This window comes from Rattus rattus, chromosome 8 (assembly GCF_011064425.1).
Source record: "Rattus rattus isolate New Zealand chromosome 8, Rrattus_CSIRO_v1, whole genome shotgun sequence".
Classification (NCBI taxonomy): domain Eukaryota; kingdom Metazoa; phylum Chordata; class Mammalia; order Rodentia; family Muridae; genus Rattus; species Rattus rattus.
Genome location: NC_046161.1, coordinates 93,350,410 through 93,373,782, shown reverse-complemented (window position 1 = coordinate 93,373,782; position 23,373 = coordinate 93,350,410). Strand labels below are relative to the sequence as shown.

The window sequence follows — 23,373 nt, the reverse complement described above, 5'->3', positions numbered from 1 at the left end:
TGTGTGTGATTAATTGCTCTCACAAAGGAATGTGTATGAACACCCGTGCACACATGCACATAGGCACATAAAAGTTTTCATTAATCCCACCTAAACATTGACAGTGGGAAATTCTGTAGCCCTGTTCAGGCTTTTTCTTATTTTCTTTTCCTTTTGGTTTTTAAATTAGTTAATTTATGCATACACTTACATCCCAGTGTCAGCTCCCTCTCCCTCCCCATCTCCTCTCAGTTCTCCCCCCTCGAAATTTCTCCACCCATTCTCCCCCGCTCCTCACACCAGTCTCTTCAGGACCAGACTCATCCTCTCTCACTGGGGCTAAACAAGGTGACCCAGTTAGGGGAACAGGATCGGCAGGCACACAACAAATTTAGGGACAGCCTCTGCTCCAGTTGTTGAGGGACCTGCATGAAGACAAAGCTGCACATCTGCTATGTATGTGTGGGAGTGGGGTGTATTCTACTAGTGGGGTGAATCTACTAGGAGACCTAGAAATTCTCTGGGTGTCTGAGAGGCTCTGGAAGCCTTGTCTATCCTGCCTGTCTTTGAGGCTCATCAACAAATTCAGTGGGATATGGGTGAATCCCAAGGCTGGATTAAAGGGGCAGTGTGGAGTCTACTGACCTCAGGGACATAGGCAGAAGAGGCTGTTCATTCCTACAGAGTCTGAATTCGTATGACTTCTATTGGCCTGCAGATACCAAATGCCCCCTTCCTTCTTTCCCTCCCTCCCTCCTTCCTTCCTTCCTTCCTTCCTTCCTTCCTTCCTTCCTTTCTTCCTTCCTTTTCCTCCCACTTGTCTCTATCTTCCTTTGCCCAGGGCTACAGGGTTATATCTCTGGCATCAGAGGGCCTGGCCAAAGGATCCTTGGCAAACTCTGGCCCAATACTTTCCCATACACTCCCAGATGAGTTCATCCTCTTAACTTAAGCCATGCACAGGATGAGGTGGAGTTTGGGGGAACAGTTAAAGGTGGGCTTCAACTGACCCCTTTTCCCTTCCTGGCAGTGAAACTTCAGAGGAAGTCTGGTGATCTGGGCCCTTGTACTTCACCATTGGTGAGGGGGTCCCAAAGGATCATTTTCTGTAGGGACCTGAGACAGAAGGGGAGACTAAGGAAGCATCAGGGACAGTGTTGTCATAGCAGCATGGAGGGAGGTCTAGGAAGGTGCCGAGGAGCCAGTTCTAAGGTTTGAGCTTGCTGTGATTCAGTAAATATGGTTTCTGCATTGCCATCATGACTCTAGGAGATGCCAACAACCATATTTTTTCCTGCCTCTACAATACACTCAACACTGAAGATTTCTAGGGCCCTTAAAGGTTTGGGCATTTCTCCCCACCAACGAACAAGTAAGCCTGCCTCAGTGGGAACCAACTACAGATTCTTCAATCCATCTGTGGTCTCAAGCATCTACCCATCTACACACAGCCAATGCCTGGTCCTACAAGGCTACTCCTCAGCTTTGGATACTAATCAGAAACCCCTGGTGCTTGAGCCTGTGCTCCTGAACAGTCAACTATATAAATTGAGGTTCCCATAAACCCCAACTTTAATTTGACTAATGTACCCAAGCCGTTCACAAGACCGTGAAAGACAGCATTCGCAGCTCATCATAAAGAATTTTACAAAGGGGATGGGTACATGAATGCACAGACGAAGTGAAGCCTGGACCGAAAGAAGCCCATAGAGGTGCTAGAAGTTCTCTCAACCCAGTGTTTTGGGGATTTTATGGTTATGGAAATCTATTACCCACCCCTGATTGTTTACTTTCTTGGCCATTGGCGATCAATTTAATCATCATCCCCTTTCTCTTCCCCAAGATCGGGGGCTTAGACAAATCTCCCCTCCTAATACTGCCTTAGTAATCAGTTCCCATCCTGAAACTTCTCGCATTTAGATGTCTGATAACTGTGGGGATGCTAAGGACTTTAGGAGCTGTATACTAGAAAAGATGTAGAGAACAAAGACTAAACACATCTTCATAGCATCTGTTTTCTCCTGCTGTTCACCTGGTGCATTGCCCAGAGGCCCCAGAACCCTAGAAGTCCTGGAGTGTCTGAGATGCCCTTATCTTGAGAAGGTCTTGAGGAAGCACACAGACGAAGCCTTTACTCACTGTGTTTCAAAGGTGGACTTGGGTGCTTCATTGACATCTTGACCTTCTCCTGCCTTCTCCATGACTTGGCCTCATTTCCTCACTGTCCCCCATCACCCGTTTCTTCTCATACTCTCATTCTATTCTCTGTGCCTCTCTAAGTTGTTATGAGGATTAAGAAAAATCATATCATAGCATCTTTGGCCCTGTGCCTGTTCATAGTAAACTCTCCATCGACGTTAGAACTTGCTTTGGTTATATCCCTGGAAAGTGTGAAGAAGACAGTGCAGTTTGCAGCAAAAGAGGATGTTGGAGATCTGGAAGTAAAAATGATGTGTTTGGAGTGGGGGTGGTAGTGGTACGTTTCGGTTCAGTCCTGAGAAGAACCCACTGGCCGCCCATAACCGTGACCTGAAGACCCCTGGTGACAAGGGAGCAGTTGACCTCCTATACTTAGGTATGCTGTGGGGAGGGAAGGTCATAGGTAAAGCCCCCGAGTCCCTGTGCAGCTATGTCACTAAAGGCTGTTGGAGCCAGAAGCTCAGCAGGAGCGATGGCCCACAAAGCTGGATTTCAGTTCTTCTGTAAAGACGAGGATCTCGTGTTACCTAGGCTGGCCTTGAACTCCCTATGTAGCTAGGGACGACCTTCAGCTCTCGGTCCTATTGCTGCTGCCTCCCAACTGGCGAGATTGCAGGTGTGAGCCACCTGCCTCCATCAAATGACAAGAGAAGGTCAAGATGGTAAGGGGACCACGGCAGAGGCAGCCAGAGGGAGCAGACGGGAAGAGAGGAGGAAGGGCACAGCCAAGCGAAACCAGGCATCGGGTTGCACAGCTTCATTTTAAATAATTTCTAGTTTACCAGGGGATGGAATGGAAAGGAGGAATTTATGAAGCAAACGAAAATAGATAATTATGCCTTATAAAATTGCTGTCTGTGAAAAACTGTGCAGAAGGACTGGTGTGAAAATAATTACCTTGTTACATTTCTGACCGCAAAAACCCTTTTTTCTGTCACCCACACGGGAGAAATTTTGATGGATCACAGAGGCAAGCCGGAGCTTGTCCTGTTCCTTTTATTCCTTCTTCAAGTGCACTGAGGTGTCCCTTGGCAGCTTTGGATGGAGAAATAGAATGAACAGGGGGCCTCAAGGTGACTCGGAAGAGAAGGTACAAGGGCGCCCAACCCTGTAAGTCTCCCTGGAGGCTGTCCCTGATCTACCTTTTGACCTGTAGAGAGGCAGGGAAGCTGAGTGGCAGGAGTTAGGGGCTGTGAGTCTGGCTCCAGTGCTGTGAGAATGAGGTAGGTTCTGGTGCCTTCTGGGATATGGCACTTCCTCATTGGAAAAACTAGCTAGGCTAGAACTCACACCATAGGATGAAAACTCAGGTCTCACTTAGCTAATGCGGCCCTGTCCAGGCGAGCTGGGGGCGGGGCTCTGAGAGCAATGCTGGGAAAACTCACAGGGAGGGTGGTGGCAATCTGCTGCTGTGTTCCCTCTTGAAGGGTTAAGAAGCACCCCTCTATCTTTTCTCTTGGTTTATGTTTAATCTTTTAAGGGGCTAGTGTTCATGTGTGTGTGTGTGTGTGTGTGTGTGTGTGTGTGTGTGTGTGTCTGTCTGTCTGTCTGTCTGTCTGAGTGAGCCTGCATATACCTTTGCCCACCTATGTGTGAGTGTAAGTGTGCTTCTGTGTGTGTACTTTTTATGTGATTGTGATTGTGCATATGTGTATCTGTGTGTGGGAGTGCACATGCGTGGAGTGTGCCTGATTGTGTAATGGCCACACATGTGCAAATGTCTGTGTATACCTGTGTGTATATTCATGGAGGGATGTGCCTGTGTGAGTATGTGAATGTATATGTGTATGCTGTGTATGAGTGTGCATGAAAGTATAACTTGTATGTAATTATGTATGTGTATGCCTGTGTAAATGTGTGATTATATATGTGTGTGCTAATGAAAGTATGCCTGTTTGTTGATGAAAGTATGTCTGTAAGTGTGTGGTTGTGTGAGTTTGATTGTTTGAGTGTTCCTGTGTGAGAGTTTGTGTGAATGTGTGCATGAGTACCATGTGTGCCTGTATACCTATGACTATATGTGTGTATGTGTGCGTGCATGCATGTGTGTGTGTGACTATATGCAAGTGTGTACATGTGCCTATGTAATAGTATAGAGTGTGGGGGAGGATAGAGTGTTGGGGAGGGGAGTGTGTGTGTGTGTGTGTGTGTGTGTGTGTGTATGTGTGAAAGTGAAATTGCATGAGAGCACTTGAGTGTGTGAATAGACTTGTGTTGAGAGTATGTGAGTGTACCTGTGTGTAGGTATGAGTGTCTGTGTGGGAGCAGATTTGTCTGAGAGTGTGGGTGAATGTTTGAATGAGTCTGTGTGCTGGGGTAGTCCCAGGTCTCACTGGTCCTCAGAGTAACCAAACCTTCTCCGGCATGTCTTTTCATGCAGTGTTTACTGAGATGGTCAGAGCAGTGTGCAGTCCCACAATGCACAGCGTTAGCTGGGGGTGAGAGTGAACCGCGGCAGAGAACAGGATGGGAAGTCTGGAGTACACGTGTCAGTAGAGCCTGGAGCATATATGGAGGGTTCAGAGGGTTGGTGACGGGCCTCACCCCTCAGGCCCCCAGCACACTGAGGCTGCCTACAGGGAGGGACTCTTGGAGCAGGTAGGCAGGAAAGCTCCCCGTGCTATCAAGACTCTTCACCTAGGACAGAGATATCAGTTGGGAGCTTCTTGCTGTTTGGATGCTACGCATTGGAGATGCTTTTAAATATTTCTGAAAGTCAATGTTTTCTTACGCATTTGTCTGTCAAGATAGGGTTGTCAGCAAACTCAGAGGAGGCTGTTCTCTTCAAAATTAGCTCACTTTTTGCTGACCAGAGCTTTAGTGAAGGGATCTCCATATGCCTCAGTGTGCTGCAAGAGAGAGAGAGGTTTGATGTCACACTGATGCATGTTTTTGTGTTGTACATTTGAAAAATCATTTGGTTTTCAGTGTATGTGCATGTGCTTACATGCATATACATATGTATGTATGTTCACATGGAGGCCAGAGGTCAGCATCAGTATCTTCCACCTTAGGTTTTGAGATACGATTCACGGTACCTGGTGCTCACCCATTTGACTTGACTGGCTAGGGACTCACCGGTCTCCACCAGCACTGGTGTGCACTGCTGTGCCTGATTTTACAATGCATGCTGGGAAAATGAACTGAGTTCCTTTTGCTTGCACAGAAAACTCTTCACCCACGGAGCCATCTCTTAGCCTCCATTTTTGTCTCTGACTAGGAGACAGTCTGCTTTCTGTTTGTTTCTTGAGGAAAATCTAAGCAAAGGCCGTAAGCCATCAAGAGCCAGGGCAAGATGCTTTCTGAACCCTGGGTCTGGCCTCACACCCGGTATCAGCTTGGTAGATGGTTTGTATATATGGATGCAGAAAGGGAAGAAGGGGGCTGCAAGCTGCAAGCTATTTATAACTGTCACTCTGTTTTGAGAAGGGTCAGCATCGCCAGTGTAAATGTGCTTTTACACTCCTATAGTCTGACATTTCTTTTTCACAGGGGCTTGTCCGCAGTGGGTGTAACCCCTAGGAAGCCCTGTACTGCGTGAACTTCTAAGCTAATTGCCAAACACTCTTTGCTGACAGTGCCTCGGTGTTTTGTGGTCAGAGCACTCAGGGTAGCAGATTGCTAACATCTGGAACAGCAACAACAGGGCCTGCCTCCCGAACTTCTCCCTGCATGCTTTCTTCCTCTGGCAACCCTGAGAAAGGATTCTCCCTCTGTAATTTTTAAAAAATATCTGTGTTGACGGACAGCTCAGACATGGTGCTAGATGGCCTGTTCTGCCGCAAGCCCTCGTTACTCATCATTGGAAAAGAAGACTCCCAGGCCTTGGGTTGGAACCTCCTCTCACACTTTGACGTTGTGCTGACCTTTGGTTGATCACCGAGGACCAATGTTTATGTTTAGTGAATTCCATGTTTAAGGAAATTTTTTTCCATAATCACCTCCACTAGCTAAATATTATTTTATCTAGTTCCTCACACAAAGCATTTCCTGCAAACCTCAAGTCCCTGTCACTCTTCTGACACCTAATGTCTCACAGCTTCTTTTTTGTGATTGTTTAGTTGTTGTTTCTTTTTTTTTTTTTGCTTTTTGTTTCAGTATTGTGTGAAGGTCAGAGGATAACTTCAGGCTTCTTCTTCTATCACCTCCTGTGTGTGTGTGTGTGTGTGTGTGTGTGTGTGTGTGTGTGTGTGTGTGTGTGATATGTATGTTCTGTGCATATAAATGTGTGGGTATATGATGTGTTATATGTGTGGTGGTTTGTGTCTGTGTGATGTATGTATATGTGTGTGGTTTGTGTATATGTGATGTATATATGCTAGTGTTTTGTGCATATATATATATACACTCACACACATATGTATATGTATGATATAGCATGTTGGGTGGTAGTTTGTACGTGTGCGTGTGTGTGTGTGGTATATGCACACGAGTGTGTGAGTGTGAATGCCTCTGCATGTCTGTACAGTCTAGAGAAGGACAGACACTGGGTGTCATCCTCTGTCACTCTCTGCTTTATTGCCTTGAGATCCGGGACACTTGCTTTCCATCTAGACTAACCAGCGAAGTGTTAGCATCTGTTTGTCTCTGCCCTCACTCCTAAATGCTTGTTTATAAGCATGGACAACCATACCTGGCTTTTTTATGTGGGTTCTGGTGATTCAAATTTAGGGGGTCCCAGTTATTTAACAAGCACTCTTACCACTGTGCTATGTCCCCAACTTCTCCACCTTATTCTTGAGACAGGGTCTGGAGCAATGTAACTGTTTCAGGACACATGTATTTGGGTCCCTTCTGTAGTTACCTCTGTGGAAATCTACGTGGTCATCATGACCCGTTTCCAGAGGCCATAAGAGAAACAGAGATAGCTGCCCGGGCTTATACTGTTCTGCCAACCCTTACTCTTTCTTTGAGACTCAGGCACTGATTTAAGTGTAAAGTTCCAGAGATAGGAGGGGATTGGTGTAAAATTATCTAATTTCCCTTTCCCCCCTGTTTTAAAAATCAGCCTAAAGCAGTCCTTCCTAGCAATTGTGGGCCCTTTCTTTACAAGAACGTTCCTCTGCAATCTTGGACAGTGGCTCTCATGGGACATTTTGGGTTCTATCTCCAGAAGGATGAGGGAAGTTTGTTGGGACTTGGTGACAGCTAAAACCAGGGGTTCTTAGATGTCTGCTTCACTTCATCCCAGAGGAGAGGACTGTCAGTCAAGAGTGTGCATCTCGGCATCTGTCCTGGGCCAGGCTCTGCTTCCCTTGAGAAGAGGATGCTTCTCTTCTCACACGGAATATCCTGTAGCAGTCGCCCAGCCTACTCTAACCTTTCTGCTGGGCTAGAAACTCTTGAGACACAGATCTCATTTTCTCTCACTCTGAATCTGATATAGTAAATGCTCATCCCCGCTTATTGGTAAGATTCCTGCTGTTGATGTGATGCAGACCACCACGGTTAACTCCAGATTCCATCTTCTTCCCTGGTTGAGAGGTCTTGGGTAGGCTACCCAACTGCTCAAGAGTTTTGTTCTTTTATAAAAGTAATGAGCATATTTTTTTTAATCATGCTTACTAAAAGAATGCATGCAAGACACCCCTTTAGTGTTGGACATATTCCAAGTGCCCAGTCAATTGTCTTTGCTTTGTTTTTGATGAAAAACAAGAAGCGAGCTTTGAACCCCTACATTATGCAACACAAGACACAATAATAAGTGAATAGAGAGTACCAGGGAAGTTTGGATCTAATGATTCAGGAGAGCCCTTCTAGCTCGGCTAGATGCTGATGTCATCTTGCCCTTCTGAATCTCCCTGAATCATCTTCATCTCCAGCTCTTTAAGGGGATCCCAGCTGACTTTTATAAGTACCGCACGCTAACCGATTGTGACACTGAAGCATCCCCCAGCTGACTTCTGAGATCCCCATGCAGGTTGGCTCAGTACAAGATTCTGGACCAAATCAGCCAAAGGCCAAACCCATGTTTCAGTGTGAAGTACGAGACTGAGCTATTGCTGGGCCTGAGGCCAATGTCTACTGCTAGGAACTTTTCTGGGTCACCACTGCTACTCAGACTGGTATTGGTTCACTGTACCCTGTTGTTGACTGCTGCCCCTGCCAGGGATCCAGATTCAGAATCTACCCTTAATTCTGTTAGACTGGTTGTGTCCATGTCTCAGACTCAAGCTACCATCATTACTCGTCTCAAAGACTATCCTAACATACGAACTTAAAATCCACTAGAATCAATGTATGCCGGGTATGCTCATCCCCCTGTGAGTGGGTACAGGTCCATCCCATTGTTCTTGTTAATATAAACAGTGCCCCTGTGGCACACATGCACAAGCAAGCCTTAGGGAGCACATATTTACCTCAAGGCAGAATTGCTGGATTATAGGTACTTAGCAGGTCAGTGGATATGTTAGTGAGACTTTTAATCATCTCATTTTCCCCATGTGGCCCAGGATGTTAGTGAGACTTTTAATCTGTGCTGGTTTAACTAACCTCCTCGTTGTTTTATGGATATGTGAGTGGGTGTTATTTAATATATCTGTTGGTCAGTTTATTCTGTCTGTGTATAGCCCTTGCTTTTTCTATTTTTAAGCTGACTCTTAAAAACCCACTAATTACTTGTGGCACCTTCCTCTCTAGTCTCCGCTTATCTGTAACTCTATTGTGGGGACATTTTCTGTCATATCTAAGTATTTTTGAACTCAGATCTGACCATCTATTTCTTTCTGGCATTGGGGTTTTGCCTGATGACTTTGTGTCTGGCATAAAAATACTATCTGGGAAAGTGTTTGTGTTTAACTTATCCTTGTATTTGGAATTTATCCTTGTATAGTATGCAATATTGACATTTGTGTTTATATTATTAAAATGCAACAGGCCATCGGCCCCAGCAGAACTGTATACATCTTAGTGAGGAACTCCCTTCACTATAGAGTGAACACACGTGCCAAGGTGTCTGTACTCTTTGGCTTTGATTGCCTGGTCTGTTCAGATACCAGTTTTAAAGATGGTAGCCTTCTGACATATTTTAATGGCTGACGAACCAACCCTCTGAATAGCATTCATTTCTAAAACATCCTGTCACTTACTAAAAGATGTTCCCTTTGAAGATAGGCCTTAGAGCTAGTTGGGTACATTTCATTATGCAATCCTGTTTAATGGGAATTGCACTGGGTATACAGATCACTTGGAAGTGACTGTCTTCTCTATGATGTCGAGCCTTTTCATCTGAGGATATGGCAGTCAAGTTTCCTTTTATGCCCTTCAGTAAGGTTTTATGGTTGTATTACCAAGGCCTTGTGAGATTTGATCCTAGGTATTTTATTGGTTCTGCGACTTACTGCGAATAGATGCCCTTTTCATTATTTTTTAAAACAAGCAATCACTGGTAATAGATGCTTTGGTAACTTGGAGAGCAGTGAGTCTCCCTCTACTGGCAGAATACAACAGAGGCTGACCGCCAGGGTGGGACAGAAGAGGGGCATTTGCCACCTGGGACACACTAACTTCTAAGATTACTTTCCACTCTAAGATCTAGAGTATGAAGGAAGTGTCAGAATCAGGACTTGACCTCGAATGCTCTATGGCTTCCTGAGATTCCTGCCTACAATTTTCCAATTCTTTATGGTTTTGTATGGGTTAGGTGGTAGCTAGAGGAGTTCATTTACTGGAGCTGGGTCATCTACATAGTGAGTTTGAGGCCGGCATGCACCCCATGAGATCTTATTTCAAAATGAAATATGTAAGACAGGACGGGACAGGACAGAACAGAATAGAATGAAATAACATATACTTTGGTCAGTTCACACTTTTGCTTCATTGGTGCCCTATCCCTGAGACTTCACAGTGCACTGGGTACCATGAAAGCCCTCCTTGGTGCTGCACTCTGGGAAAGTGCTTCTAGAGGAGCCAAGTTGCCATTCATTCATGATCCTATCATGTCATGGATCAGAGCTGTCGCGTCTTAAGATTCATAGTACCATTGCCATTGATCCAGTTTCCAAACCACTTTGGTCTCCACATTTGTACCAGCATAATGACAATCACTGAGCTCTGAATGGAGCCAGCTCATTTTAAAGCAATTGAATAATTCCAAGGGGTTCAGGTCCCAAGTGCATCCATTAGGAATGACAGCCAGAAGGCAAGGTCCATGGAGATCTTACCCAAGTAAGATCCAGCTTCCTATAATCCAAGAAATGAAGTGTTTACAAAGTCTTCTGACAGTTCAAGACTCAGACAAGATAAACCAGCTGCTCCCCAGGATAGAGAACTCCTTGGAGCCTGCATCAAGCAGGGCATGGTCTAAGACGTTGTCTGCATAGCAGAAGACCATGAAGAAGAAGAAATAATGTTCCCTGACAGGACCTTGGCCTAAGATGCCATGACCTAGCCTGCCTCAGTTTTCAAGGCATCTAGCAAAGGACTTCTGAAGCTCATGTCTTTTAAAAATGACCTGATATATCTCTCCCTTTGGTTTGGATTGTCTTTGGGGATTCTGAGTGTTACAGCATCAAAGCTTCCCCTCTCTACCTCATCTGTGTTTTCAGCACTTCCCTTGAATGGATAGTGAGAGAACTCCTTTGAGGTCTGTTGTCCCCTGGCTAAAGGCCTTCATCAATCCTCCATAGGTTTCTGCAGCCCTCCAGTCACCCAGCTCAGACTTGAGGCTTGAGAGAGGAACTGTCTCTTTTCCCGGGGAAGTGGAACCCATCCTCCTCTTTCTGGCAATTAGCTCTACTAAAGTTGTCTGGAAAACAAGAACTTCTCTGTACAAACACTGGTACGTGGTGAGGTACGTGACACCAGGCTACTTGATGCTCCTGAAATCTTTCTCAGCAGGGTCTCTCGTTGTTTTGACTAATCATTTCTTTCCTATTACTAACTGTTATGTTAGGAGAATTGCCTGTGTATGGGCCCAGTATGTCAGACTCGCTAATGAGCAGTGTATGCAGACTTGTTCACATAACCCTGGAACCACAGTGGGTTCTCTGTCCTCTAAAGAGGAGGGACTGAGATGATTGTGAACAGGAGTTTCCAATCAGCTTGTGAGCTCTGTCCCCCATACTCCCCAGATGCTCCTGTATTTTATCTGTCCCTTGTACACTTAGGGACCAGGACTGTAGCCAAGTCTCTGTGCTGGCACCCCTCAAACAGCCTCATAACTTGACTCAAGTGGTTTTTTACCTCATATTTATGCTGAGGATAATAGTGCCTACCTTCCAGGATGTTAGGAAGATCAATTTTGCTAAGTTGTGCACAAAATGCTAAATATTGTTCTTTATATAAAGTATTTATTGAGAGAAAATTCTGAGTTCAATACAGAACTTTACTGAGTCTTGACCAAAACCATCTCTCTGTTCTTTTAACTAGTCTCTGTAGAAATCTATTCTAGGGAACAAACAATATTAGTGTTATATCAAATCAGTGCCAGGTGGAGAAATAACCAGTGGACAAGCAATTCTTCTCATCACCATGTAGCCACTCACTGGGAGGAAAGAGGGGCCAGGTGTACACATCCATGTAGCAGACCCACCTTGACCCTGACACATTTTTGATCACAGACAAGCCATATTGCCTCTCTGAACCTCAAGTTTATTTTCATCATGAAGATAGGGATAGTAAACATTTGTGAATAAAAACTGGTGATAACATCTGTAGAAAGAATATTACAACAATTTGAGACTCTTTCTCTGTTGGTCCTTTATCCTGGCCCAGGCCATTCTGTTCCTCATCTGGATGGCTCCTGTGGTGCACGCGCACGCACACACACACGCACACGCACACGCACACGCACACGCACACGCACACGCACACGCACACGCACACGCACACGCTGAGCAGGTCCTTCCTTATAACCTTCCTTAGAGTAAAATATTACTGAGAATAAAATCCCTGCCAGCTGTGCCCAGGATTTACATAATCTGGTCGTCTGCCTCTGCTGGGACCTTTCTCTCTCCATCCTTTATCCCTTTCTTCCACTCAGTTGATTTTCTTATAGCAACATTCGCGCCCTTGATTTTTCTTAACCAGCCAACCACACTTTCTCCTCAGGATCATTTCAAGGACTGGCACTTGCCTGGGGAATATTCCCTCTACGGTCTAGTTAGTGGCGTCTGACTTACCCAAATCTAGTGTGTGTCCAAATGACCTTATCCAGGAGAAGGCTCTCTTCACTGTACTCCCCGCCCCCCCAGCACACTGACTCCCTTCCTCCTGTTCTTCGTTACTAGAGCATTGTCAGCAATGACATCACCCATTTATCTACCCTTCAAAACACTGACTCCTCCACTAGAATATAAACTCCATGAGAACAGAGTTCCACTTGCGTTGCTGCATTTGAAGCAATCATTACAACACAATGAATAAGATGGATAGCTGTCATTAGAGAAGCTGCTTGTTAGCTTGCCAACCCAATACAAGCTAAAGTCATCTGGGAAGAGGGAAACATGACTGAGAAAATGCCTTCATCAGAATGGCCTGCAGGCCAATGAATGGGGCATTTTCTTCATTGATGATTGGTGTTCAAGGGTCCACTACTGTAGGTGGTGCTATCCATGGGCAGGTGGTCCTGGGATATATGAAAAAGGTCATTGAACATGAATCTGAAGATCAACCATGAGCAGTGTTTCTCCATAGTCCTTCAGTCAATTCCTACCTCCACCTTCTTGTCCTGCTTGAATTCCTGCCTTGGCCTCTGCTATAGTTGGGATTTATAAGTCAAGTAAACTCTTTCTTCTCTTTTGGTCATGGTCTTTATTACAGCACTAGAAAGCAAAGCTGGAAAGAAACTATTGAAACTGACAGGTGTCCTTCAAATCCTTCACTTCTTTTAATAATAGAGAATAGAGTTTATTTAGGGCAAGGGGAGGGGTGTCAAGAGTGTAGTAGAGGCAGAGAACGGCAGAGAGGGGGTGAGAAAGGGAAGGGAAGGGAAGGGAAGGGAAGGGAAGAAAGAGAAGAGAAGAGAAGAGAGGAGAGGAGAGGAGAGGAGAGGAGAGGAGAGGAGAAGAGAAGTAGAGACTGGCCATGAGCAAGTGGAGAGAGGGAGGGAGGGACTGGGGAGAGATCGGGAGCAGGAAGGGAGAAACAAGAACCTAATCCTTCCCTTACTGAAAGTCTCATAAAGCTCTTCTCATCAGTTGCAATCTTTTGGTTTTACCTGTTTGATATATATGATTTGGTTTATTGTAATCTGAAGAAGCCAGACCTCCTATCAGCAGTGAGTTGGTCCGAGGTTTCATTTGAGGCTGATTCCAAAGGACAAGAGATTGTCTCTGGGAGGGGTCATCTCACATGGATGTTAAGATCCTACATATTGATCCTAGGTTTCAATGCCCTCTCCTCCTTACTCCAGGGTACCAGCCAACATATTGAGTAGAAGATTCTCAAAGGATGTTCAATATTGCAAAAAGGATGAACTCCAGTCATTTTCTGATGCAGACTTTTGGTATAACTCTACCTCTGGAAGGCCACCCCAGAGCCGCTTCTTCCTCTACACAGGCAGAGCACTGCATCTGGTGTTTAACACCCACAAATTTCAGGCATCCTTGGTCTGTTTTTTTTTCTCCTGTGACCCTAGGCTCTTCCAAGTTTCAGTTGTTGACAGGAAGTATCTGGCATCCTATAATGACTCCCCTTTCTTTCCTTTTCATGTCCTTCTTCAGCACGTGCTCAGTAACTTATTCTCAACTTCCCAATATGACTTCAACAGCCCCCTTCACTCTATGGACAAAATCTGATAACTTCCGCTGTCCTGGACCCCAGTTGTCACAGTGCCCAATACAGGCTCATTTGACACAATGGGACTCAATTACCTCTTCAAAGTCCTAAAGCCACACATTGCCACTCCTCAGACTCTTTCTTAAAAGACATGTATGGTTCCTGCCTGAGCTCTTCTTTGACTTCTATTCCTGGTGTGTTCACCATGGGAGAGGAGTCAGGGTCATCTTTGTGAGGAGGTCAGGGGAGAAAAGCTGAGCTCAGGTTGGAAAGTGTCACAGTGACACATGGCAGCTAGACTGAGTGAAGAAAGTGTTTGTCTTGTCTTGTTTCATTTCCTTTTGACTTTGCTTTAGAATAAGCGGTTACCAAAGAAGGAAACGCAAGGGAATGTAGGACGGTGTTCATGTTTATTTGATTGCTGCCATACATCTCTGACAGTTGTGGGCACGTCCTCTGCCAGGTTATGTCACCTTCCAGCCAAGCTTGCTTTCATCCCTGTGTTCTGTATTTACTGCAAGGCATACCAATCAGGCTGATTACATTTTCGACATACTTTGCACCCGTAGAAAATGTCTACCTCCGTATTTCCCATCTGCTACTGCCTCCTGGATGATACCGATTTTTCTATAGACACTCAAGGACTTTTCCACCTTCTCTCAGAAGCCTCCCAATCACTCAGTTGTAGCTTCTTTAATTAGCTCTGCCACGGTGAGTAATAAGGATGGAGATGCTCTGACAGAACCCTCATTTTGGAGGTCTAATGTTGGATCTACACTAAGTGCACCCAACGTATTCAGTACCCAGGTACTTGCACCTCACTCTCTCTCATCTTGACCCCAGTGTTATTTTCCCTTCCTCCTCTCCACTGCCTCTCACCCTTTAGTGAATACTTAGGCATGTAGTCATTTTATCCAACCTTGACTCCTTTCAGCCATGAGAACATTATATTTTAGATTTTCTTGACTGACAGTGCTCAGGGGTCTTAAGCATTAAATGTCCCTTTGGCTCATTCCCAAACCCTACCTCAACCCTCTCTTCTAACGAGAAACTGAGGAGAGGACATAACTTCCTGCATGAATAAGAAGGGCTTTCCTTGTCTGTATGTCAAAGAGGACTATGAAGACCAACTTTCAGGAGACCAGGAAACATAGGTAAAAGTACAAGCAGAGACTACAGTGTCAAGATCTAGACTTCTCTGGATATGCACTCCCATGTTTAAGAGGAGTTCTTCTTGGGTGCACTTTGTGGAGCCAAGTAACCTGGAATATACAGAGCTGGACAGAAGCAATCTCCAAAGTATTTCTTCCTAAGAGGAGACCCAATCTCGAGGACAGAACCTCTCCATCAAATCTGAAAATATGGGTCTATGTCATCTGCAGTGCGTTTCAACCCATTTCCTTTACTTTTAACTATGTGGACTCACAACTCCCACTTGTGGGGTTTCTGCACCTGAATTCCCCAACAAAACTCCAGCTCTTTAGGTCTAGAACAGTGCTTAGCATTGTCCTGGCAGCAGAGGCTGTGCCCCTGGAGAGAATGGTTATATGGGATGAGTCATAGTTAGATGAATGGGTCAGGCTTTCTGATAACCCAATAATGACACATGATAGCAACCCTAGCCACTGCTGTACTCAGTTCTTCCATGTACCAGCCTCAGTGCCACAGTCACATCTCTCAGCTGAGAACATCAAGGCTTGTTTTTCATGACTGTCCAAGGTGCTCGGTACAAATGTCCAGGGGATTCATGGTCGGATTAAGAGGACTGGGAGCCCGCTCCCCGTGTGAATGGTTGTGTACTGAGTACATGCTCACTCTTCTGCAGGGAAACCCAGTTGCCTTAGCAGAGTCTACCAGGAGGCATGCACTGAGTGATGGGACCCTTTCTGGCCCGACACAGGGAATATCATTCTAGGCTGCATGTGGGCTCTCTAGGACAGCCTCATCTCACTGCTTGCATCCCAAGGAAACCCCGTGGGGAGACGTGTAAGGATGCAGACCTACGACAGCAGTGTAGATTAGCGAGATCTGGCTTCTGCATTCCTTGTATGATCCTGGAATTCATTCCGAAGTTCTGAGACTAGGAGGTTATTAAGATTCCCGATAAAGGAACTGGCTTTTGGGGGCTTACCTGTCTTCAACACATTTTCCCTTTGATTACTCACACGTACTCTCATTTCCAGCCTGATGGTTACAAATAAACTCACTTGCTTTCTGCCACCCACATTGGCTTTTCATTCTTAAACAAATAAAGACCAAAATCACAATAAGAAGCTGGGAGATTTTTATCTGAAGATTACAACACTTTGACTGGCCCAGTGACTCTAGAAGGATTCAGTTTAACTCTTTCGGACCCCTGTGACACCTGCATTCCATGTGACTGAGCCAACTCCTTGGGCACATCCTGTAAGACATTGGAGACCCAACTTCATAACTCAGGACGCACCATGCTCTCTCCTCATCCAAGTAGAAAAATCACAGCTCAACACTTTTCCTATTCTTTCCAATGACTGAATTCCCCTAGCCTTTTAAACAGAATATGTTCATCAGTAGTAACCGTGACAACAGATCAGACAGGCTTCAGAAAGCCTATCTGTATGTAATTAAGAAAAACGAGGGAGCAGCCGTGAGAGCAGGGAACTCAGACGGGGAGACTGTGTTGCTGAGCCTGGCCCGGCAGTTGATGGGGGGATCTTCCTGATAGAGACAGCAGATTTTCTTCTTCTCTTTTGACCTCCCTTTCTGTTCCCCTTTACAAGATTTAGGTCTCCTTCCTGGGTATATTCCTTCCTGGGAAGCTTAAATTCTGAGTAACTAGTCCTGGCAAAAAATAACACCCCCCTCTCCCCCAATCCAGGAGAAACACCTAAATAGTTACCAAGTGGTCCTGGTAATTTCTCCAGCGAGATTTTTTCCATGGGTCTAGATCTGCTCTGGCTGATCTTTTCGTTCAGGCATGAGAGCCTGGGCAGCCTGTCTTCAGGAATGTGCTTGTCTCCTTAAGATACCGGAGCTCAGACACCTGCCTTTGCTCTTCTTTTACCACCAAGCCCTGAAAGCATTAGCTTGCCAGACCCCACCACAGAGCAGACCTCACCCTCATGGGAATAAGGGACACAGCTCAGCGTTGTCCTGGGGATCTGAGCCCCAGGCTGTTTCATCTCACAGGACTTATTCTTATCTGAAGCCATCCCATTTATCCCCAGGTTTACTTCTAGCCTGTCAGATTTCCCTCTCCAGAGATAAAGACCAGCTCCGTCACAGCAGAAGTCGGCCTGCTTTGTTTCTTACTTTTCTCAGGCCTCCTAAGTGGCTGGAAGAGCCCAGAGACTTTTTTTTTGCTACAATAGTGAAAGAATGAATGGGTGAATGAATCATGAATGGATTTCCAGTCACTCTTGTGGCCCAAACTTGATCCATCTCCATAAGAATGCACTCTGTGAAATAAAGGAGACATACTCCACTAGTGCAGGCTGGGGAAGGATTTACATCAGACATGCTGGCTTCTCCTGGATCTCCATGCTCCACTCTCAGGAAAGACCCTGGGTGTCTGGTAAAGGTTACTTAGAGAAAATAATCAGGTTTATTCAGTTCTGAACTCAATAACCATGGCTTCTTCCTGCTGTATTTGTGCCCCACTGGGATGATCACTGTGAAAAGCACATGTGACTCAGAATGGGGCAGTGAAAATTATTCCTAAATAAATGTGGGAAAAATCTTTCTTGAGAGTATCCTTTCTGAGCAGCTAGGAACAGTGAGGAGTAGTGTCCACTAAGGTGAGTCTCCTGAGCTGCCCAAGATGAGGCAGGACTGTTCAAGCCATCCCTTCACTCCCTACTTTATGGCTATTTGTATGGGGATCTTGACTGCCTGAGGTCCTGTTGTCTGCCACAAAAAGGTATTTGTCTAGAGTAGAAGTTCTCAGGCTTCCTAATGCTGCAACCCTTTAATACAGTTCCTCAGGTTGTGGTGACCCACCCCCACTATAAAATTATCCTGTTGTTAATTCATAGCTAATTTTGCTACTGTTATGAATCGGAGTGTAAACATCTGATATGCAGCTCTAGTGCACTAGAAGGAAACTGGACAGGTGAGACCTTCAGTCAGTCACATGGAAAACAGAAAGGCAAACCAGATGAGAAGAGCGTGCATGGCTACTGGATACTCAGGAAAGCTAAATTGCTATGTGGTCTTGGCTATTCCACAAAAGCCAGGAACCTTCTCATCAGGAGGCTGCAGTATGGTGAGGATGGCGCAGAGCAACTGTCATTGTGTCATGGTACAGTCTGGGTTAGGTGCTTTAAAAGAATCCATGAGAGACCAGGTAGGGACTGCATGATGGACAGACATTGGGAAGGTTTAAGGAAAAGACTCTGGGGCCCTACAGATGAGCTGGAGTTTCCAAAGTAGATAGGAGGGGAGAGAACTCCCAGAACAAAGGATACCTCATACAGTCTAGGAGGGCAAAGAATTACAGGAAATTGTAGTAACATTCCAAAAGGCTCTGCTGTGAGAGGTGAGGGTAAATTTGTCTGAGGAGAAGGGATACTCAGAAGGCGGCCTCCAGGAATAGGCTTATGTGACATGGAAAGCAGAGTGACCATTTTGGGCAACTAGAAGGCAGTGTGCTTTGAGCGAGGAACACTATGACCCGGTGCGCATTTTAGACTTTACACTCTGGTAGAAGTAGATAAGAGAGGTGCAGAAGAAATGTTTGAGAATTGAGAAGCCCTTGCAGTGAGCCAGGTAAAGTGATAAGGCCTGGAGCCATTCTGAAGCTATGGGGAGACAGAGAATAGAAATAAGGAAGTGGCCCTCCCTGACTGGCTCCAATAAGGGAGAACTCCAAAGATGTGATTCCTAGGGCTTGGCTGGTGACTAATCAGCATGTCAGGGAACACTAGGGCTGAGTTGTAGTCCCAGAATTTGTTAAGCAAAGGACAAAGGGAGCTCAGTCATAGAAGGGATAGAGAAGTAGCTGGAGAGCAGGTGACTGAGCTCAGAAAAAGAAGTGCACTTTGGGAAAGCTTGGCTAGAGCAATATGGAGTGATAACAGGGTATAGGGTTTGGCTTGCAAATAACGAAGACATTCAGAAGGTAGAGTTAGAAGACAGGATGAAACTAAAGTTCAAACAGAAGCACTATCTCTAGATGAGAGTGATTCTAAAAAGTGTGAAGGCTAGACGGTTGCTCTCTTGATCAAGCCTTGGACTTTTTACCTGAGGCTGCTTTCTGGAAGATAGCCTTGGAACCCCCCTGGGATGCTCCAGCATATCATCTTTTTAAAAGATTTACTCCACCCTTAGCACAGAGCACCCATTCACAGGATGTATTTATCAAGAGTGAGAGAGTGGCTTGTTGTGGCTGAGGCAAGTCTGCTTGCTCTAAAAGTGGGGCAAGCAATAGTGGCATTGATCGATGGGAGCTTGTGGGCTGAGTCTCCCTGGCCTGAAGCAAACAAAGATGTTCAAGACGTGCATGGAACAGAATGGGCTTTAACAGATCGTATACTGCAGCAAGGCTGCATTGGCTCAGTAAGAGCACATCTGAGACAGGACCGGCTGCTCTACCTGTTCTAGCTGTGGGCCGGCTCATAGAGAATGAATGTGTATCCCTGGAGAGATGGGTGGAGAATTCTTGAACACCATTTGCAAGGCTTCAGTAAAAAGGTTTCATGAATTCCACCCTGTCACAAATGTGCATGAACTCCATGCTTTAGCTCAGGCCTAATGGGCTTTATATAGTACAGTACTGATTTTCTTTCATGTTTTAATAGAATCTGGTTTAATATTTGCTTTCTGCTCTAGCTGCTTGCTGTTGACTGATTCAACACAGAATCCTTCCCTAGTGCTCTCCGACCTTGTTGTTATTCCCTCATTTTGTGTGTTGGCAATTGATTCCTGTCTCTAGCATGAGCCACTCTACACATGTCTTCGTTCAGCTGGTGATGGTCACGTGTGTGGATTCAGAATGCATTACTGTCGGGTGCGGCTGCTGCAGCCGACCTGTTTCTTCAGAAGGGGGGCTTCCGGGCAGGATTCATTTCCATCCGTTAAACATTGAGAATGTGCAAGGCTCAGGCTTGGGAACTTGAGGCTATGATCAATCCTGTTGGTGAGAAGGAGGTTCTCTAAAATAATCCAAAAATGCTGGCACTTTGACCATTAATTCAGCAACATTTTGCTTTCTTACAAGGCACAGGTTTTTCAGAGTTATATAGCAAGGCATTTCCGTGTTTTGAATCATGAATAGCCATGGCCAGCCCACTGAGGCTGCTTGGTTTGGGGGAATCAGGTGCTAAGTGCATGGCTCTGCTTAGTAACATGATCTTTGGAAATAGGCAGGTCTGGGCCTCCACTCTGACTTCGGTTCCTGTAGACCACATAGCCAATGGCTAACTTCTCGGTCAGCGTTAGTTTCCCTCAGCATTTGAGATGATGATTGCATCATCCTGCTAGGTTCCTTGGAGACAGAGGCAGGTAATAAAGTGGCATGTGTAAAGCAGCTAGCTAACTGCTCCAAAACACACCTTATGCTTTCTTCGGTCATTGGGTCAAAGATGGCAGCTCTATGAACCTCTCCTACCCAGGGCTCCCTCTTGTCCATGGTTACCAATTTGGTGCAGTGTGACTACTCATCTCTGTAGCTGCTCTGGCAGTCTGTCCTAACCACATACATATGAGTACTAAGATGTATGGAATTTTGTATAGGATTCCATGATCTGTAGGAATTTGGGGAAATTAATTTGTAGGAATTTAATCATTTATCATTAAACTCTATCCCAAAGAAGAAAAGGTAAGAAATTCAGTAGCTGTCTTAGATATACACATTAACCATAAATGTTCATGGAAGCCAGTGCTTGGTCCTAAGAGCAAAAGTACCTGAACTCACATGTCTAAATGTTTCCCTCCTTTGGCATGCCCAATCAAAACAAAGCAAGTCCGAGTAGAAATAAAGGGAAGGGGAGTTGGGTACATGTTGCTATCTTGTTCTACCTTGTATTACCTCCATGATGGATTTGAACATGGAACATTATGCTTGAGGAACAGAGTATGTGTGTTGAGGTTGAGTAGGCACCGAAGGTAGCCTAGAGAGTTGCTGATCAAGAAGCTCTCTCAGACTCACTGGACTGTTTTTTGTCTCTCTGCAGGTGTCCCATCAGGCCCTCGAAATGTCATCTCCATTGTGAATGAGACATCTATCATTCTAGAGTGGCACCCTCCCAGAGAGACTGGTGGGCGAGATGATGTGACCTACAATATCATCTGCAAGAAGTGCAGAGCAGACCGCCGGAGTTGCTCCCGCTGCGATGACAATGTGGAGTTTGTACCCAGACAGCTGGGCTTGACTGAGTGTCGTGTCTCTATCAGTAGCCTATGGGCCCACACCCCGTACACTTTTGATATCCAGGCCATCAATGGAGTCTCTAGCAAGAGTCCCTTTCCCCCACAGCATGTCTCTGTCAACATCACCACAAACCAAGCTGGTGAGTCTGGAGGTTTTTATGTGTCTGTCTGTATCTGTGGCTGGCTTTTCATCCATCTCTATATAGGGTCATAGCCAAAGCCACACCCATCCTGCCGACCTGCCTTTAGGCCTTCTTATAGGAGTAAAGGTGTCAGATGATGGATGGTTATGGCTGCTGAAGAAACTTATGTCATCTTTCAATTTTGTAAGCGAGCTGGAAACTAGGGGAGTTCTTATGTCCAGCATCAAAGCAATATGTGTATCTAAGCTGGAGCAGGAACTGGTACTCTGCATCCAGACAGGCTTCCATAAGTGCTCCTCGAGAAATGGACCATGGGATGCTGATTAGATAGATAGGTGTGTAGATACATGGGTGGAAAGAGAATGAATGGATGGGTGAGTTAAATGCATGAACAGATAAAGAGATGGGGGGGGTGGGTAGAGAGAGGGATGAGCGGTGAAAGTGTTACAAATCTTTGAGAACAGGAATACCAATGGTGATTTCATAGAAAACCCAATGAAACAAATTTCATTTTCAATTAAGCTCTGTTTCTCAAGATTTTAGCCTTCCCAGATGCATGGTGCAGTGCCACAGAGTCCTAGGACAGACAATAACGGAAGACACCTAGGACCCTGAGTATCTCTGCAGCGCACATAGATCAGAACACACCTTTCTGTCTCTGTGTTCATTTCTCACACTTCCCAGCTTTCCCCATTACTGCCTTTTATACCTCTCCGAGCAATCCATTTTCTTTTATATCCGTTTAACCAGTCCATTCACGCACGAACTCATTTATTTACTCATTCATTATTAGGAGACAGTTATTTAGTAGCCACTCTATACCAGACTGTGGATTGGATGCTACGAGATATACAGTGATACTTGGCTACAATTGTTCCTCCCATGAAACTCATTAATGGAAGCATCTACAAGGCACAGACCTAAAGCACAGAATTGCAAGGTGCTGAGCTCTAAGCATAGTGTGCTGTACACTGGCAGTAAATAATAAGTAATTAAAGAGAAAGATACACTTTTCTTCTGTGTGAGTGGGAAAGACTCAGAGGGAGGAAATGCCACTTCCACAGGTGATGAGAGTCACCAGAGTGGACTGTAATCTTATTTGTAATTATAGGTCTTTTAATAAAATATCCTATTAGGATGACTCGTTAACAGAGTAGCAGAAACTGAGTATCTTCCTTTGCTTGCTTTCCTGTTCTGTTTCCCCCTCTCGACCTTTTTCTTACTCTATTCTTTCCTACTCTAAACATTCCATCCTTAGACTTGTTCCGCCTCTTTTAATATCAGGCATTTTTGATGGCAGATGATTCTTGGGTTAAAGCTGTCAGAACTGAGAAGGAAAAAAAAAGTGTTATGGGAAAGTGTGTCTGTCCAGATGGCTGTGCTGTCACTGTATGTGTATGTGTGTGTGTGTGTGTGTGTGTGTGTGTGTGTGCGTGTGCACACGTCTGTGTGTGTTCATGTGGTGTGTTTGTATGTATGTGCCTGGTCACGTGTTTACATGCATCCTTGTACAGTGAGAAAATAAGAGTGGAAGTGTAGAAGCCTCCAGCTGGTGACCACAGCCTGGTGCCATGGAGATGAAGGTTGTGAAGCGTCTGTCTAACCCAAAGAAAATGGAATGGCAATTTTTGCATTCTGTTGAGCATGTAACATGGGCAGTCTTTGTTAGCAAGTGTTTCCCTTGGAGAGTTAAGGCAGAAAACTGGCTGAAATATTTTAGTGTCCCAGCTTCTGGGAATAACAATTCTGCCAGGCTGTCATGTTACTCTGGGTTTGGCTGTCTTTCCTCCCTCTCTAAGCGTGTGCGAATAAACCTGCCACTTATATCAGTTTGCTTTCATTTCTTCCCCTCCCTTCCCTTACTCTGCTATTCCCGAACCTGCCCATCTGCTTGTCTTGCCATCTGCACCTTCCAGGGCTTCAGTGAGCAGAGGGACCAGGGCTCCTCAAAGCGGCCCTGTATTCCCAACATTCAAAATATTTATTT

At 45.3% G+C, this 23,373-nt stretch overlaps 1 protein-coding gene across 1 annotated transcript in view; it reads left to right on the top strand.

Annotated features, from left to right (window-relative positions):
• Nucleotides 1-23,373, top strand: part of Ephb1 (EPH receptor B1) — a 433,582-nt gene that overhangs the window by 294,913 nt on the left and 115,296 nt on the right. The window contains exon 5 of the mRNA XM_032910279.1: nucleotides 21,048-21,383. Within this exon, the coding sequence (XP_032766170.1) occupies nucleotides 21,048-21,383 (336 nt within the window). The remainder of the gene's footprint in view (nucleotides 1-21,047; nucleotides 21,384-23,373) is intronic.